The sequence below is a fragment of the Papilio xuthus genome, unplaced genomic scaffold (genome assembly GCF_000836235.2).
Source record: "Papilio xuthus unplaced genomic scaffold, Pxut_1.1 DF826945.1, whole genome shotgun sequence".
NCBI lineage: Eukaryota > Metazoa > Arthropoda > Insecta > Lepidoptera > Papilionidae > Papilio > Papilio xuthus.
Genome location: NW_013531704.1, coordinates 12,182 through 28,555, shown reverse-complemented (window position 1 = coordinate 28,555; position 16,374 = coordinate 12,182). Strand labels below are relative to the sequence as shown.

General features: G+C 45.8%; 1 protein-coding gene across 1 annotated transcript in view; it reads left to right on the top strand.

The window, feature by feature from the left end:
- The first annotated feature begins 1,181 nt into the window (after positions 1-1,181).
- Positions 1,182-16,374, top strand: part of FASN1 (Fatty acid synthase 1) — a 21,899-nt gene continuing 6,706 nt past the window's right edge. Inside the window, exons 1-10 of the mRNA XM_013316411.1 lie at positions 1,182-1,481; positions 7,224-7,406; positions 11,075-11,841; positions 11,924-12,154; positions 12,661-13,339; positions 13,540-13,733; positions 13,821-14,049; positions 14,509-14,987; positions 15,070-16,041; positions 16,315-16,371. Of these exons, the coding sequence (XP_013171865.1) occupies positions 7,244-7,406; positions 11,075-11,841; positions 11,924-12,154; positions 12,661-13,339; positions 13,540-13,733; positions 13,821-14,049; positions 14,509-14,987; positions 15,070-16,041; positions 16,315-16,371 (3,771 nt within the window). The 5' untranslated portion in view covers positions 1,182-1,481; positions 7,224-7,243. The remainder of the gene's footprint in view (positions 1,482-7,223; positions 7,407-11,074; positions 11,842-11,923; positions 12,155-12,660; positions 13,340-13,539; positions 13,734-13,820; positions 14,050-14,508; positions 14,988-15,069; positions 16,042-16,314; positions 16,372-16,374) is intronic.

The following is a 16,374-nucleotide window of genomic DNA, read 5'->3' as shown; positions in this document are numbered from 1 at the left end:
TAATAAACTTAAAAACAAACATAATTAAACTAAATTCAAGTTTTTACTTTTCTTTTTTGTAATCTTATAATTCTTTTTTGTGCTTTTTAACTTTTTGTTTAAAATTATTTGTTCGCGCAAAAACATTTGTGTAAAATTCCACTATCGGCGAGGACCTATAATTGTTTCACTAACTAACTATTGTTTTACTTAATTTGTAAAAATGACTGTTGGTCTTCCAATAGATAAATAAACATACATCCATCTAAACTTTTGCATTATTGCATAATATTAGTAAGAAGTAAGATAAGCTTATCGTATCAAAAGTTTTATTTACAGCATTCTCACATTCCGCTACCCAGGAGCGCTATATTACATTAAAAAATCAATAAGAGATAGGTATGTTTATTTAGATCCTAAGCTTTATCATAGTTTAATTATTTAAGGGTTATCATCAACATTTTCTGTTCCATTTTTAGTACGGTTTAATAAAAAATACATTTTTAAATCACTAATTAATAATATATTAAGAACAATAAAACAAAGTATATCTTACTTCTTACTAATTTTATAAACTAGTTGTCACCCGCGGCTCGGTCCGCGCGCAGTTTACAAAAGAAGAACTTAATAAGTAGCCTATGTGTCCTTCTTCGAGATACCTTACACCAAACATCCATACATCCAAACATTCACATCTTACTTACTAATATTATAAATGCGAATATTTTGATGGATGGATGTTTGTTTGAAGGTATCCCCGGAACGGCTTAACAGATCTCGCTGATTAGGTTTTTATATTGTTCAGTGGAACTGACCAGTGGATCAGTTTGATAAATATTCATTTATTATTCTAGTCGGTCTATAAAAAAAGGCAATTTTATGAAATGGACGACTGCCATGGGAACAACTTGCACGGTCATTCGTACACCGATAGATCATAGACAAATGACCTAAAAGAAGAGATATGCAACTTGACAGCAGAAAAATTTATGGGCAACATGGTATGACCAGTTGGCTAGTGGCTACGAGCGGCGGAGTGACGTTGTGACGGTGACGAGTGACGACACGGCGCCGGCACGACTGCGCAGCGTGCACGCGCGGCCGCCATTGGCCCGTCCGGCACGTGGCCTGATCTCGTACCATGGCAACGAATGCCCCCGCGCCCCCGCGCCTCCGCGCCCCTACTGCGCTCTGCCGCTCGATTCGCACGGCGGTCGCTCTCGCTCCCGCCGCTGTCGTCGCGTGTCGCGTCGCGCCGCGTAGCAGTCAGTCTCGCGCCGGCCGCCCGCTGCCCGTGCCGTCTGTAACGTTATAGTAATCGAAGCTAACGCCGGTCGATAGTCCGGCGCGCCGCCCCGTGCAACATATCGGGCTTCCCGGTACCGCGAGCCGCAAGTGTGAGGTGCATCTGATGAATAGGGCGCGGGTCGCTTTGCACGAAGACGATTCACAAACAAAAACCGGATTATTAATACCTCGCGATAGTCTCCGTTAACATTTATGTAAGTACGCGAATATGCATGTTAAGAATGTGCAATTATCTTATTTACTCATCAATAGTGTGATTGTTACAACAAAAAAAACTTGGCGACCGGATGGTGAGTCATACTGGTGTTTCAGCACAGCAGCCCGTCCGTATACGGAACAACATTTTCCTAATGTAATAATGTTATGACAAAGATTTAACTTTTTAAGAAAATAATAGAAAAAGGGACAAGAAAAATGTGATATTTTCAGTATACCTTAAACTTCCCCCTTAAGAGCCCCTTATAGTACGGTGAAAACTAAAACCAAATTTTTATATTGCTGATTTTATAATCTTACTAGTAATATAAATGTGAATGTTTACAATCTTATTATGGAAAGCTGGTATTTACAAGCATAGTAAGAATTTTAAAATTGTTTTTAATTAGTCACGAAAAATATTGGCAGACGGGCTTGATTCCCACTACAACCGACACCGTCAAGGGTTGACTTGATGACTACGTCAACGTGGAATTAATAACAATAGCCCAAGTTATACTCCCGAAAACATCAGCTACCTACCTTCTAGTCAGAAGTCCAAGTCCCGCCAAAATCGGTCCTGCCGTTTCAGGAAATTACGCGGAACCCACGCAGACTGACGGACAGACAGCTAGGCAGCCAAAAATTTCTAAAATTGGTTTTTCGTGAAAAAAAATGACTATAATTGTACAGACAGATGCAAAAACGTGACCGAAAATGTTATTTGCAAGTCTCTCTTTGATTTTTAACAAAAGTTTGTTCGACATAAATGTGGTTCGTCAAACCAAAACCATCTTTTCAAATGGCTGTTAGTAGAAATGTATGAAACCTAGGTATAATTCCTAGGACAAGTGAAGAATTCCAAAGCTGTTTAGGAAAGGTATGATATATTATTGTTTTAAAGATTATTTACTTTTCACATATCCTGGGAAATGTATACTTTTCCTAGGAATTATTGTGATTTCGCGTTAAGTATGAAAAAATGTAATATATTTCGTGAATAAAATAATTAAAACACATTTTTAAACAAGTTATCTGAGAATAAAATATATGAAAAAAGTTTTTGTACACGTAACACAGATTTTTATAATAAATTACAAAGTTTATATATTTATATATATTATATTTAAAGTGTACAATTCGCTATCTCCGCATATACATTGATATCTAGTATGTGTTATAGATTTCCTAGGAAATGTGTGGAGTATCATTTATTTAACACATTTTCGGCGATTTTAGAAATTATTGATAACGATTTAACAGATTTCCGTTAACTGAATAAAACATTTACGATATTATTCCACTTTGTCTCACATTTTAACTAAATTACTAGAAGAAAGCAAGGACCATTCCATATTCTTAGTTATTCTAAAGAAAATATCGTATAGTATATAGTTTACTCTCATCGTGGCCTTGTATAGAATTTGACGCGTCTCTGTTTACTTTATTCATGCATTCCATCAACACCAACGGTGTGCAGCTTTAGATAGAATTAAGTACGTTTAAAAAGTTACTTATTTTCGATCGAGGAATTTTGTTCTTCTTGTTGTTGTGTTGATCTTTTACCATCTTACATTTACAATTTATACTGTGGTCAGTGAACTAACTATTGTGTTGATAGAGTATTGTGATCTCATTGAAAGAAATCACTTTCCTTTTGACCATTGTCGTCATGAGCTGAAGTAGGTAATGCGAGGGGACGGCCTCGCGCCGCGTGCCGCGCGCTCCGCACTCCAAGCGGATGGTCGGACCGCGGTCACGGCCGGTTCCCAGCCAATATAAAAAAACAAAAAATTTACTATATACGTTTTTTTTTTCAAAAATGCCGTATCAAACGGGGTTTTGAAAATGTTCAATAATTGTATTATTTTCTTATCTAACATTAAAAAGAAGTACAATGGTAAGAAAGCCTATTTATTAGGCTTGTTCAAGAAAAAGTACTCTGAAATTTGGTCGCACGCATAAAATTTTAGTCGAAAATCTGATTTATAATTTTTTTTTACAAAAAATAAAATAAATTGAGAGGTTTTTTATGTCATAAGTTGGCAAATGAGCGAGGGGTTACCTGAAATCGCCGAAATAGCGAAGTGACCGTTGCCCATAGACATTCGCAAATCTATCTTTAATCGACGGAGGAGAGGATGCACAGAAAGAAAATGTTTTCCCTTCCCATACATCCTCTCATCCGGAAAGTCCACTTCCACTTCCCATTCTTTCCTTATAAGAAAAAGGGTGTGAAGGGAAAGAGGACTAAATTAGGCCTCCGGGACGCACGCTCATCAGACGAAACTTGGAATTGCTTCCACTTCACGCCTGTCTTCTGTGTGTTCGTGGTATTTCCCGGAGCGCGCCGGGCCAATTCTTGTGAAGATGTTAAAGCGTGGTAGAGCCCGCTGTTAAGAGGTGCAGAGAATCGTGCAACATATATTGGGTTCAAACAGCTATTAAGGTCTTCTATGTTCTCTAAGCTTATTATCCAGTGGCAGACGCACAGACCTAGCCACCGCACCTAAAAGCTTGTAATTTTGCGTAGATGTTTCTCTAACTACATAGTCAAGGTCTATCTCCTCAAGGTCTGAAGAGGTTCATCATTATACATGTTAAGATAGAATAGTTCGCTTTCCAAATAGGGTGGGTGTCCATGGAGAATTTCACGTTTCATATATAATGGGGTACCGAACATCCGAAATTAATTTCGCTTAAATTGGCTGCGATATAAGCGGTGCTTACTACAATTTATAATACCACATCCAATACAATACCATATCCAAATCGGTTGATCCGTTAATAAACAGTATTCTGGTTCAAGGTCAGTGGCGTGTGTGTGTACGCGGCGCCGGAGCAAGTTCATCGTGACGTTGTTGCGTTCGCTGACACCACAGCATCGCTGATGCAAACGAAAACTGGAATTTGTGCCTCTTCTGGTTTCACCGCGCGCGTTCATTCATGGCACCTGATCATGTCAAGTTGAGGAATTGCGTTAGCGCAAGTCGTTGTAGTTATTGGTCGAATGGCCGACTGCTGATAGCGCTACTTATTCTCATAAGACCATTAGCTGTGCCAGCGCAGCGACTTTGTCGCCGTGGAATCCAATATCAAACTTATTTTTAATATTATGATATTATTTATGTAACCTATACAATTATCCATTTTACCATTTCAAAATACATAATGTATATTGTTATTGACCACCACAGACTAAATATTTGTATTGGCGCACAGATGCGCCTGATTGTGCCGAGTGCCTAGAACTATTCAGTGCAAAATTTAGTTATATATAATATTAAGTTAGCTATCATATAATATATTGGAGATAACAACATTGTGGCTAATATGTACATATATTACTTGATGACATGACTGTGCTTCACAGGACCATGTTAATTGTGAAACATATAGCTGTAGCTATATAAAACATATCGTTATAACTCTCATTATCTTTGAAAAACAACGAAAACAGTATTATTTTATAAGAGATTATGGAATCAGAAACTAACGATTTAAAATGTATATACCGTTGACACACAACAACGCCTACGTACAAACAGATATATTTATACAATCTAGTTGGAGTATTGGAGGATCACTTTTATGCACAGAAACCTAAACGTGAGGCGTGTAAATTTCCCCGATATTATCATTACATTTACCCACCACCAACTTAATGGATTTCAATTTGTTAAGATTAATTAAATAATCAAATAACAATGTTTTAAAAAAATATATGGAAAAGCTAGCTGACGCGTCGGTGTCCGGTGTCGGCGCTCGGCGCTCGGCGCAGCCAGCTTCCAGTCCATCAGGGCTCTTTAGAGTGAGGGGGACTGGTGTTATTGGTGCTCACGAAATTTAAACAATTAATACTCAACATTTTAACAAATGTTTAAGTATATTTTACCTTTAAGTTTTGTACTACCGCGCCCCGGGGGGGACGCGGTAGTTATGTGCGATTCTCCTCCATAGCGGAGGCATACCCACTAAACCCCTCTGTTCCTCCAACGCATCGGGACGGGATCACGGGCACGCTCTCGCTCTCGTCCGCGGCAAGTTTTGTACACTACATTTCTCCAATTTGGCATTTTTTCAATAATGTATACATAACGTGACTATTTATTTTTTGATTCAACACGGGACATTGTTTTTTTTTAGGTAATTAACATATAGTCAATGCGTAAGCTTAAGTTAAGAAATAAAGAAATACATATATGCGAAACGTTTAGTATCAGAGGCTTTGCTTTAAGCTGAGTACCTATGAATAATAACTGGTGATGATTTTTAATAAATTTGAAACTATTGGCACTTTTTTTTTTTTTAAATTCGCCTTAAAAATTGAAATTTGAACTGGGTTTTCTCAGATGGGTTGACCGACGACGTGATCTCGACTTCACACTCAACTCGCGTCGACCAACTCAACTGCTTACATTTTCACGCAGTTAAAAAAAACTGGCCAAGTGCGAGTCCAGACTCGCGCCATGAGGGTTCCGTATAAACCTGTAGGTATAAGTAAAAGTTCATCTATCAAGACAATCGAGTCATAGTTAAAAATTGTAATAAATTTATAACTTTTAAAAATTATATATGATGTAACTAAAAATTAACGGTAACTTATTGCCAATTTTCAAGATTCTAAGTTCACGGGAGGAACCCTGTAGGTTGTGATTCCCTTGCGAGTGTCGAAAAATTTGTGACATAAATGACTGTATCTTTTGATTACATTGGCTTAAAAGTTTTGATTCACAGCACCAAGCGACAGCAGACCTGAGTATTTGATATAAAGTCCAGCTTGATACCTTTACGCGTCCCTGAAAAAAGGGTCTGGATAGTCAGACGGGCGAACAACAAGGTGATTTTATAAGGGTTCTGTTTTTTTTTTTTCATTTCGAGGTACGGAACACTGAAAACCCGGCATTCTTATCGGGGACACCGGGACTCGTAATAATAATATAAGCGGGACGTCTAGTCGCGTTATGTATACAGGAACATTTGCCTCATGTACACTACCAATAATATTTCGACACTGGTCGTACGATTTAACTTCAATCTTAAAAGAAACACTCCGTCCGTAGCTTTCTAAGCTATCTATGCGCTTACGTATAAAAAACAAAAAGTACGTTAAAAATGTTTTGCATGTTTTAGGTAGCGATGGGTAAGTAGCTTATCTCGGTCAATGCTTAGTCTTTCGAACATACTGTGTCATCTCCCCTAATAATGTAACTAAAGCGCGCCAAATGTTTAAAGTATGACATTGATGATAGATGATGCCGAAGGGACAGTAAGAAGGGTATGGCCGCGCGTCGGCAGGTGGAGCCACGTGCCCTGTCGGCAGCGGCGGCGCGTGATTTGCACTCGCGCGCGTGTGATGTGAGTAGCGCAACGGCGGGTCAGGGGGCGCTCGGCGATAGTGCGCGCGGTCGAAGCGGTCGTGACGAGGTGCGCCCCCGCCCGCCGCCCGCCGCCCCGAGGTAGCCCGCCGACCTTGCGCGTCCTTGCGCCACGATAAGGCGGACTCGGGGTCTCGTGGAAACTCGGCGCGAGGTCGGGACCCCGCTATCGCGCCCTTTTAACCGGCCGCCGGCGAGGAGCAGCTTCACTCTCCGCCTGTGCCCACTCGCGATCACCTCGCACGCGCTCTTGTTCACTTCGCTTCCTGTTAACTACCGACGCGAGGCGCAGGTGTGTGGTGCGAACCGTGTCCGCCGGTGACTTCGGCTGCCCAACTCTGACCGATGTGTGTCGTGTTGCAGATAGTGCGTGTGGCTGCAACATGCCCAGCGCGATGGTGAACGGCGCGCAGGCGTCGCCCGACGACGTTGTTCTGACAGGCCTGTCGGGTCGCCTGCCCGAGTCCGACAATGTGGATGAGTTCGCGCGCCACCTGTTAGCCGGCGTCGACCTTGTGACCGCCGACGACCGGCGCTGGACACCAGGTGAGTCTTCATCGTTTCCTACTACTTTCTATCTTGCGATCAATATAAGATACGAAGGTTTGCAGTTGCTCATTTGGTATCGCGGCTCCCAAGAAATATACATAGTGTGTATAGTTGTCTTCATTAACGGTGCTTCATTTACAAAAGATTTGTCTTGCATCTCATCTCGCAAATGGCTCAAACCCGGGTTATTGATGTTTTCAGCACCCCTGAATATTGTATGTCGTGTAAAATACGCTCTTTTCACATTTAGACATTCAAGTGATTGTCCCTCTTATGCCTGGTTTCTGAAGTATTTTCATGTGTTAATGATTTGATAGTGTTATTTATGTTATAGATAAGATTAACTTTACTTGTGTTTCTGAGTATCAAAGAACCGTTCGATAGTTTTGGAGCAGGTTAGTACTCCGATGACGCCATAGTAAAAATGCATTTGAAGTTGATTTTATCACTCTATTTATAAACTTTAATTTATACATGGTGCTATAGTTACAGAAAAATATAAGGGTTGTCCGGGAATGAAGTGTAAATTACGATTTAACCCAACTTACCTCTATCTAAAGTTGCCTCGTTTAGCTGCTAGAAAGCTTTAAATTTTGCAAATTATTTTACATTTATTCAAATGTAACAAAAACTATAGATAGATTTTTTCATGTTAAAAAAAACACGGTTTTTGTTGCATAAGCTACACCTTTTTGTAAAACAGTCGTTTGTCATAAAACCTACAGGGGGCTGGACAACACGAATATCCAAACAAAAATCAATCATATTTTTGCTAATTTCATTTACATGATTTTTATTCTCTTTTAAAAATTTGATTCGCCCAGCGGTTTTACCACAAAATAAAATTTACGAAGTACCTACATAGTACGCTAAACTTTAGTTCTACGAGATAACGTTACTAGAAATTTTATCAAAATTTACTATACGCTAAGTAACTTATTGTTCATGTAAAAGAATTAAACGCATAAGATTTTAGAAAAACGCATTTGTGACAGAACCGCTGGCGAAATCAAAATATGATTGATGTTTATTTCCGGTATTCGCGTTCGCGAGCATCCTGTAGGTTTTACGACAAAGGTTTGTTTAAAAAAGGTGTAGTTCATGCAACAAAGACCGTGTTTTTATATGAATAAAATATATATAATACTTTTTAATATATTTTAATAGATATAAAATAATTTGCAAAATTTGAAGCCCTCTAGCGGTTAAAGGAAACAACTTTGAATAAGGTAAGTTGGCTTAAATCGTCTATCTTCTAAATCTGTGCCATTATCAATCGACCAAGTTGCGGAGTAACTTTTAATTGTCATTTCCTGGCTCAAAAGTCAAACATATTCGACATTTTTGCTGCTCTTGAATTTTAAATACTTTATAATAATGAAGTTCGCATTGTCATTTTAACAATAATAGTCACGTTTTAACGCATTTTGTAATAAAACATGTAAAAAGTAATAAAATGCTAATAGTACTTATTTACATAAACTGAAAAGAAATATAATATGTATATATCTTACAATTATTGTGTATCTATTTAAGATAATTCGTTTGTATAGAACCAGACAATAATTTCTGTTGTCGCGACTCAGTTCCATACATTTTCATTTTCGCTATGGAATCGTTTCGAAGCAAATGCATTTTGTCTAGACTGCCAGTGCTACATTAGGAAAATTGGTCAGTTAAAATATATAACGATTCAACGGAGGATTACACAAAGATACATTTACTATTATTATTATCAGCTAATTAAAATGAAAGAACATATAAGTTGTAGTTTTGTACGTTACCAGCATTATATTATACATACCAAAGCGTATCGAAAGATTTACTTAGCAGTTTGCTTTAAAATAGAATAAAGATTCCATAAAGCTATCAATGAAGTCAAACAAATTAATGTACTTTATTGCTGGCGGCTCAGTAGCGGTTGCCGCGGCAACTTTGCACGGATTGCTCTCCGCTCGCAAACTCAAAGGAATTTTCGAGCAGCAAGCGCTTAGCTCGCGCCCGCGAATAGCTCGTAAGTTGCTCGTTCGCCAGATGTGACACACCCGAATTTTCCTGATTCCTGGCGCAGTGCAGGGTTGCGCAACGACATGCGATACCTAAACCAGTGGTCGGCATTTATCTTGATGATTTTCCTGCGCGTACATTATGTTGTTTACAAGATGTATGCGACCTTCGTCTTTGGATTTGTTTATTATTTTCCTGTTTGTCCCGGCCGCCGTCGACCTCATAATGTGCAGTATAGTACCGACCTACTACAGGGGCGGGGTGAACACTTCTCCGTCTATAAAAGACTACGATTTTCACTAATCGTTGTATAATTCTCCAAAATTATATTTTATTTCATTTCCTATCTTATTTTTTAAGTGTAAATTCAATGATGTCTGCTATAATACTTCTTCAGCGTAGAATTAAAAAATGTAAAGTATAACCAGAAATATAATTTCCTGCTCCGATCCGATTCAATCGCCTTCCTTATTACATTACCTTTTAATTTACTCAAAGAAATGATTCCCGTATTTTTCCGCGATATGGCTAAGCTTTTTATATTTATTTTTATAATATTCAGATAATTATATAATAAATTTATGAACTGTATAGATCATAATATGAATGTATTATATTATTATTTGTATACTAGCTAGCTAGGTCCATGACCTGTCGTCAGTCCTCTGCAATTCATTACGCAATATTACTTCAGTTTGCTAGTAGCAGGCAAGATAGATAGTGTCAGCCACGTGGTCAGCAGCATTGTGTGGTGACGTCATCGTGATCGCCACGCCCGCCATTAGAGCCATGAGACGACAACATGTGTCCAACAAACAGGTAAACCGCGGAGCGGATCTGCGCGATAGCTGCCGATGCTGGGTGCTGACTGAGTACATAGCCTGTTTCAAATACATAGGCTAACTACTACGGGCCCCGGACGCCATCGAGCCGCCCCGCCGGTTACATAAACGGGGCCTGCGCATTGCCTGCCTTTACTGCCACCGCACGAGTGTCGTAAAGATCGCGCCGGTCTCACGACAATACGTCTTATATGTATATAAATGTTACATAATACACTTTTATTTTATCAAATATACTGAAAAATATATTTAATGATGTAAAAATTTTATGTGTCTCCGTTTACTATAGTGTTTCGTCCGAGCCAATTAGATCTAGTGTTAGCATTAACAGTATCACATGTATCACATAAATATATATTACCGCTACATTGAACGTTTCATCGCAACTCTGTAAATATGCTAAAGCGAATACTTAAGATATATAGATATACAATATATTGTCATTTCAAAATAAAACTAGCAGCTAGTCAATGCTAGCGAGGTGTTGAAAAACAAAATCATACGATAGACAACACATTTACAAATAAAATAAAATATTAATGCTGCTTGGAAATCGTGAATTGAATCTTTACGGAACGACACTATGATATCAATTAGCGCGTTTGATGAGTTTTCATTACAAGGATGTAAGCAAGGACAATAAAACTTTTTTACGCCTTTGTATTTTGGTATGATCGGGCCTTGACTATTCAACACACACTTAAGTTAGAGAGAAAGGTATAAATTGTAAACCATAAACAAAAACGGGAGCCGCGTACCGCGCGGTGCGACACATCCCGTACTTATCCAGTACCATATCGTGAATTGTGCTTACAGGGCTGCACGGGCTGCCAGAGCGCAACGGCAAACTGAAAGACCTGGTGCACTTCGACGCGACATTCTTCGGCGTGCACGCGAAGCAGGCGCACCTGATGGACCCACAGCTGCGGCTGCTGCTCGAGCTGACCCACGAGGCCATCGTGGACGCCGGACTCAGTCCCGCAGAGCTGCGCGGCTCGCGCACTGGCGTCTACGTCGGCGTCTCCAACTCCGAGACGGAGGAGATGTGGACCGCCGATCCGGACAAGATCAACGGTTACGCGCTGACGGGCTGCTGCCGCGCCATGTTCCCCAACCGCATCTCGTATACGTTCGACCTGAAGGGCCCCTCATACGCCGTCGACACGGCCTGCTCGAGCTCCATGTTCGCGCTCGCGCAGGCCGCGGCCGCAATGCGCGACGGCCAGTGCGACGCCGCAATCGTTGCCGGCACCAACCTTTGCCTCAAGCCCGCCAACTCCCTCAACTTCCACCGGTTGAGCATGTTGTCGCCGGAGGGACGATGCGCGGCGTTCGACGCCGGCGGGCGCGGCTACGTGCGCTCCGAAGCCGCCGTGGTGGTGCTGCTGCAGCGCCGCGGCAGCGCGCGCCGCCTCTATGCCACCGTGCGCGGCGCACGCATGAACACCGACGGCAGCAAGGTGCAGGGCATTACCTTCCCCTCGGGAGACGTGCAGCGCCGCCTTGCTGAGGAGACCTTCGCGGATGCGGGCCTCCGGCCGCAGGACGTTGTCTACGTGGAAGCGCACGGCACCGGCACCAAGGTATGCGTCGTCGGCAGATCGCCCGCTCGGTTCGAGTGACACGAACGACACGAATGGTGGGATGACGCTGTTGCGGTTGCAGGTGGGCGACCCGCAGGAGGTGAACGCCATCGCTGAGTTCTTCTGCAAGGAGCGGACGACGCCGCTGCTGCTGGGCTCGGTCAAGTCCAACATGGGCCACTCGGAGCCGGCCTCCGGCTTGTGCTCGATCGCTAAAGTCATCATCGCCATGGAGGAGGGCGTCATCCCGGCTAACTTGCACTACAAGACACCGAACCCAGATATTCCTGCCCTAAGTGATGGACGTATACAGGTATTTAGTTTTTTAACAGCAAGCTGCTTTACGCAAAAGTAAAGCTGACTCCATAAAGAACAATATTCTCACAGTAAATAGCCATTCGTAAACAAAATGCACTAAAAAGTTACAAAATAATGTCTTGAATACCCTCGAAGGTAAGAAAATTCTCTTTTTTCTTGTTATATATCTATTTTGTAGTTCGGAGTCGGTGTGTTTATATATAATACATATACTTAGCTTTAGTAATAATGAAATATATACACAGACCATCCAGAACATAAATGAGTAAATGATGGACACCACATTTTAATCCGTTTCCTGTCTAAGTAGAATGCAGAAGCCAACAGAGGTTATGAAAAGGTATTTTTATAAGTAAAGTAAAAGTCTGCATGCAGTTATAATATAATATATTTGACTTATGATTTGCCGTAACCATCCATATCGGTTAATTTTTGTTCGAGTTCTCAAATTGTTTAATTTCCTCTTTACCCTACTTCACCCATGGGAACATTTGTTTACAGGTGGTCGACAAAAACACGCCGTGGGATGGCGGACTTGTGGCGGTCAATTCTTTCGGATTCGGCGGAGCCAACGCACACATTATCTTAGAGTCGCAGCGGGGTGCGCGCTCCCCGGCGCACGCCGCCGCCCAGCCCGCCGCCCAGCCCGCCGCCCAGCCCGCCGGCCTGCCGCGGCTGGTGGTGGCGTCGGGCCGCACGGAGGCCGCTGTACGCCGCCTGCTGCAGCTCGCGGGCGAGCACGCGCACGACGCGCATCTGCTCGCCATGCTCGATGCCGTGCACGCGCACAACATCTCGGGCCATGCCTTCCGCGGCTACCGGCTACTCGGCGAGCCGTCGCCGCAGGCCCCGCCCGTCGAGGAGGTCCAGGAGGCCGAGAGCTCGGAGCCGCGGCCGCTGTGGTTCGTGTTCTCCGGCATGGGGTCGCAGTGGGCGGGCATGGCGCGCACGCTGCTGCGCCTGCCGTCGTTCGCCCGCAGCGTGGCGCGCTGTGCGGCGGCGCTGCGCCCGCACGGCGTCGACCTGACGCACGTTCTCACAGACGCGCCCGACTCCGCCTTCGAGGACGTGGTGACGTCGTTCGTGTCTATCGCCGCCGTGCAGGTGGCGCTGGTGGACGTGCTGCGCGAACTCGGCCTAAGGCCGGAGGGAATCGTCGGTCACTCCGTCGGAGAAATCGGTCAGTGCGGAACTTTCGAATCTCAATTTAGAAAATTCAATGTACAGTTTCGGTCTTTCCTTTGAATTACAGATTTTTTTTCTTAATGGACTTGTATATCGCCCCGAATATAAAAGTGTCGGATGAAACACGCAATGGCAGTAGTTATTAGGTGGAGGTCGGTTGTGCGCGGACGACACGTTGAGTCAGCTCGTGTGCAGGTTGCGCGTACGCGGACGACACACTGACGGCGGAGCAGGCGGTGCTGGCGGCGTACTGGCGCGGGCGCAGCATCGTGGACGCGCGCCTGCCGCCCGGCGCCATGGCGGCCGTCGGCCTCTCCTGGGAGGAGGCGAGCGCGCGCTGCCCGCCCGACATCGCGCCCGCCTGCCACAACGCCGCCGACAGCGTCACGGTGCGTGCAGAATCTAAAGGGGAATTGATACATTGCCGAGCTGGGCATGTGGTGATACCCGGTGCGTGTGCGTGTGCGTGTGCGCAGGTGTCGGGCCCGGCAGACTCCATCGAGCGGTTCGTGGGGCAGCTGGCGGCGGAGGGCGTGTTCGCGCGCCGAGTCAACAGCTCGGGCGTGGCGTTCCACAGCCGCTACATCGCCGCCGCCGCGCCGCTGCTGCGCCGCAGCCTCGAGCGCGTCATCCCCGAGCCCAAGCCGCGCTCTCGTCGCTGGCTCTCCTCTTCGCTACCTAAGGATCAGTGGGACTCGGACATTGGTACCTTTTTATATACAATCGAGAGTATATTAAAAACATTTACTAGTTTACTCTTTTCCTGTCGTCAACTTGTCGATCGCGATGAGCCCGTAATGGCCTCCAGTACATATATCACAACCATTGAAATTTTACTATACATTGTGGCTGAAAAATAGAGTCGATTCTGTGTGTCATGCGTGTGTTGTGGCGAACGAGCGAGCGCCCACCTGAAATAGCGATTGCATATGCGTTGCCTACCTTTAATCGACGGAGGAAGGGATGCACAGAAAGAAAATATTTTCCCTTCCCATGCATCCTCTCATCCGGAAAGTCTTCTTCGCTTCACATCCTTTCCTTATATGAAAAAGGGTGGGAAGGGTAAGATGACTAGAATTAGGCCTCCGGGACGCACACTTATCAGACGAAGAGACGAAGATGTGAAAGCGGGCTCTACCACTGTTAAATTGTCTGTGCGGGCAGCGCGGCTGAGCGACGCGGCGTACCACGTCAACAACCTGCTGTCGCCGGTGCGGTTCGCGGAGGCGCTGCGCGAGGTGCCGGAGCGCGCGCTGCTGGTGGAGGTGGCGCCGCACGCGCTGCTGCAGGCCGTGCTGCGCCGCGCCCGCCCGCTCGCCGCACACGTGCCGCTGCTGCGCCGCGACGCGCCCGACCTGGCCGCGCATCTGCTGGCCGCCACCGGGCGCGCCTACTGCGCCGGCGCCCAGCCCCGCGTGGCCGCCTTCTACCCGCCCGTGGCTTGGCCCGCGCCGCGCGGTACGCCCCGCCTCGCCTCGCACGTGCTCTGGGACCATTCCTCCGAGTGGAGCGTCGCCAACTTCGGCGCCTCCTCGCGCTCCGGCGAGAACGTCATCGAGTACGACCTCTCGCGCCCCGACGACGACTTCATCTCCGGACACAACATCGATGGCCGCATCTTGTTCCCCGCCACTGGCTACTTGGTGCGTTCTTGTATCAGTTAAATGCTTGTAAAAGATAGGTGAATCTTTCGCCTTTTTTTATTTTTTATTTTTGTCTATACAGACGCTCGTATGGAGGACGATGGCGAAAATTCACAACCGCAAATTAGAGGACACACCTATAATTCTTGAGAACGTCCAATTTAAACGAGCTACCATCATGTCGCGCGATGCGCCCGTGCGCTTCCTGGTGAACGTGCTGGACGGCAGCGGCGAGTTCGAGGTGTGCGAGGGCGGCGCCGTCGCGGCCTCGGGCCTGGTGCGGCTGGCCGAGCAGCCCGCCGCCGAGCGTCTGCCCGCGCCGCCCGTCCCTCCGGGCGCCGCCCCCGACCTCCTGCCGCTCGTCGCCGACGACATCTACAAGGAGCTGCGGCTGCGCGGCTACAGCTACGCCGGCGCCTTCCGCGGTATCCGCACCTCCGACCCGCTCGGCACCGCCGGATCGCTCGCCTGGGACGGCAACTGGATCACTTTCATGGACACGATGCTGCAGTTCGCGATCATCGGCGTGGACACGCGGGAGCTGTATCTGCCCACGCGGCTGCAGCGAGCGCTCATCGACCCGGCGGCGCAGTGCGCAGCGGCCGCGGCGGCCGAGGCTGCGGGAGCGCCGGGAGCGGTGCCCGTGCGCATGCTGCGCGACCTGGACGTCGTGCTCGCCGGCGGCGTGGAACTGCGCGGCGTCAAGACGAGCCTGGCGCCGCGGCGTGCCAACCCGCAGCCGGCGCCCAAGCTGGAGAAATATGTGTTCGTGCCGTACGACAAAACGGATGTGGTGGGTTGCGATGGAGGCGAGTCGGGCGCGCGCTCCAAGCGCGAAGCGCTCGCGGCCTGCCTGCAGCTGGTGTGGGAGAATGCGGGCGCGCTGCGACTGCGCGCTTGCGAGGCGGCTCTGGGGCGCGCGCCCGAGGCGCTGCTGCTGCCCACCGTGCTGGCGCTGCTGGACGCGGAGCCGCAGGTGCGCGTGGAGCCGGTGCTGGCCGCGGGGTCTGACGCACCGCTTTACGAGGCCGCCATGCAGAAGCTAGCCGTTAAAGTGAGTCATTCGATAAAACTGCGATTTCAGAATTTTATTTCTCTAAGAATTTCATAATTTACAATCATATTTCAAGAATTTCAATAATGACATTGTGTTTATATTACGGCTCTATTTAGTTTAAATCATTATATTCGGTAAAACTTGTAATCATATAAAAAGAGATTGTCATCATTCGTACTTTTTCTGGAAAAGCTGCCCACATCGGGTTCCGTATGGACGGTTCGGAAGTAAAAAGCAACTTTGAGGACAACAGAGAGGGTTATGTGACAGGTGAGCACCAAGGACGCACGCAGCGCAGCCCCCGAGGCCGAGTGTCACCTGGTGGCGGCG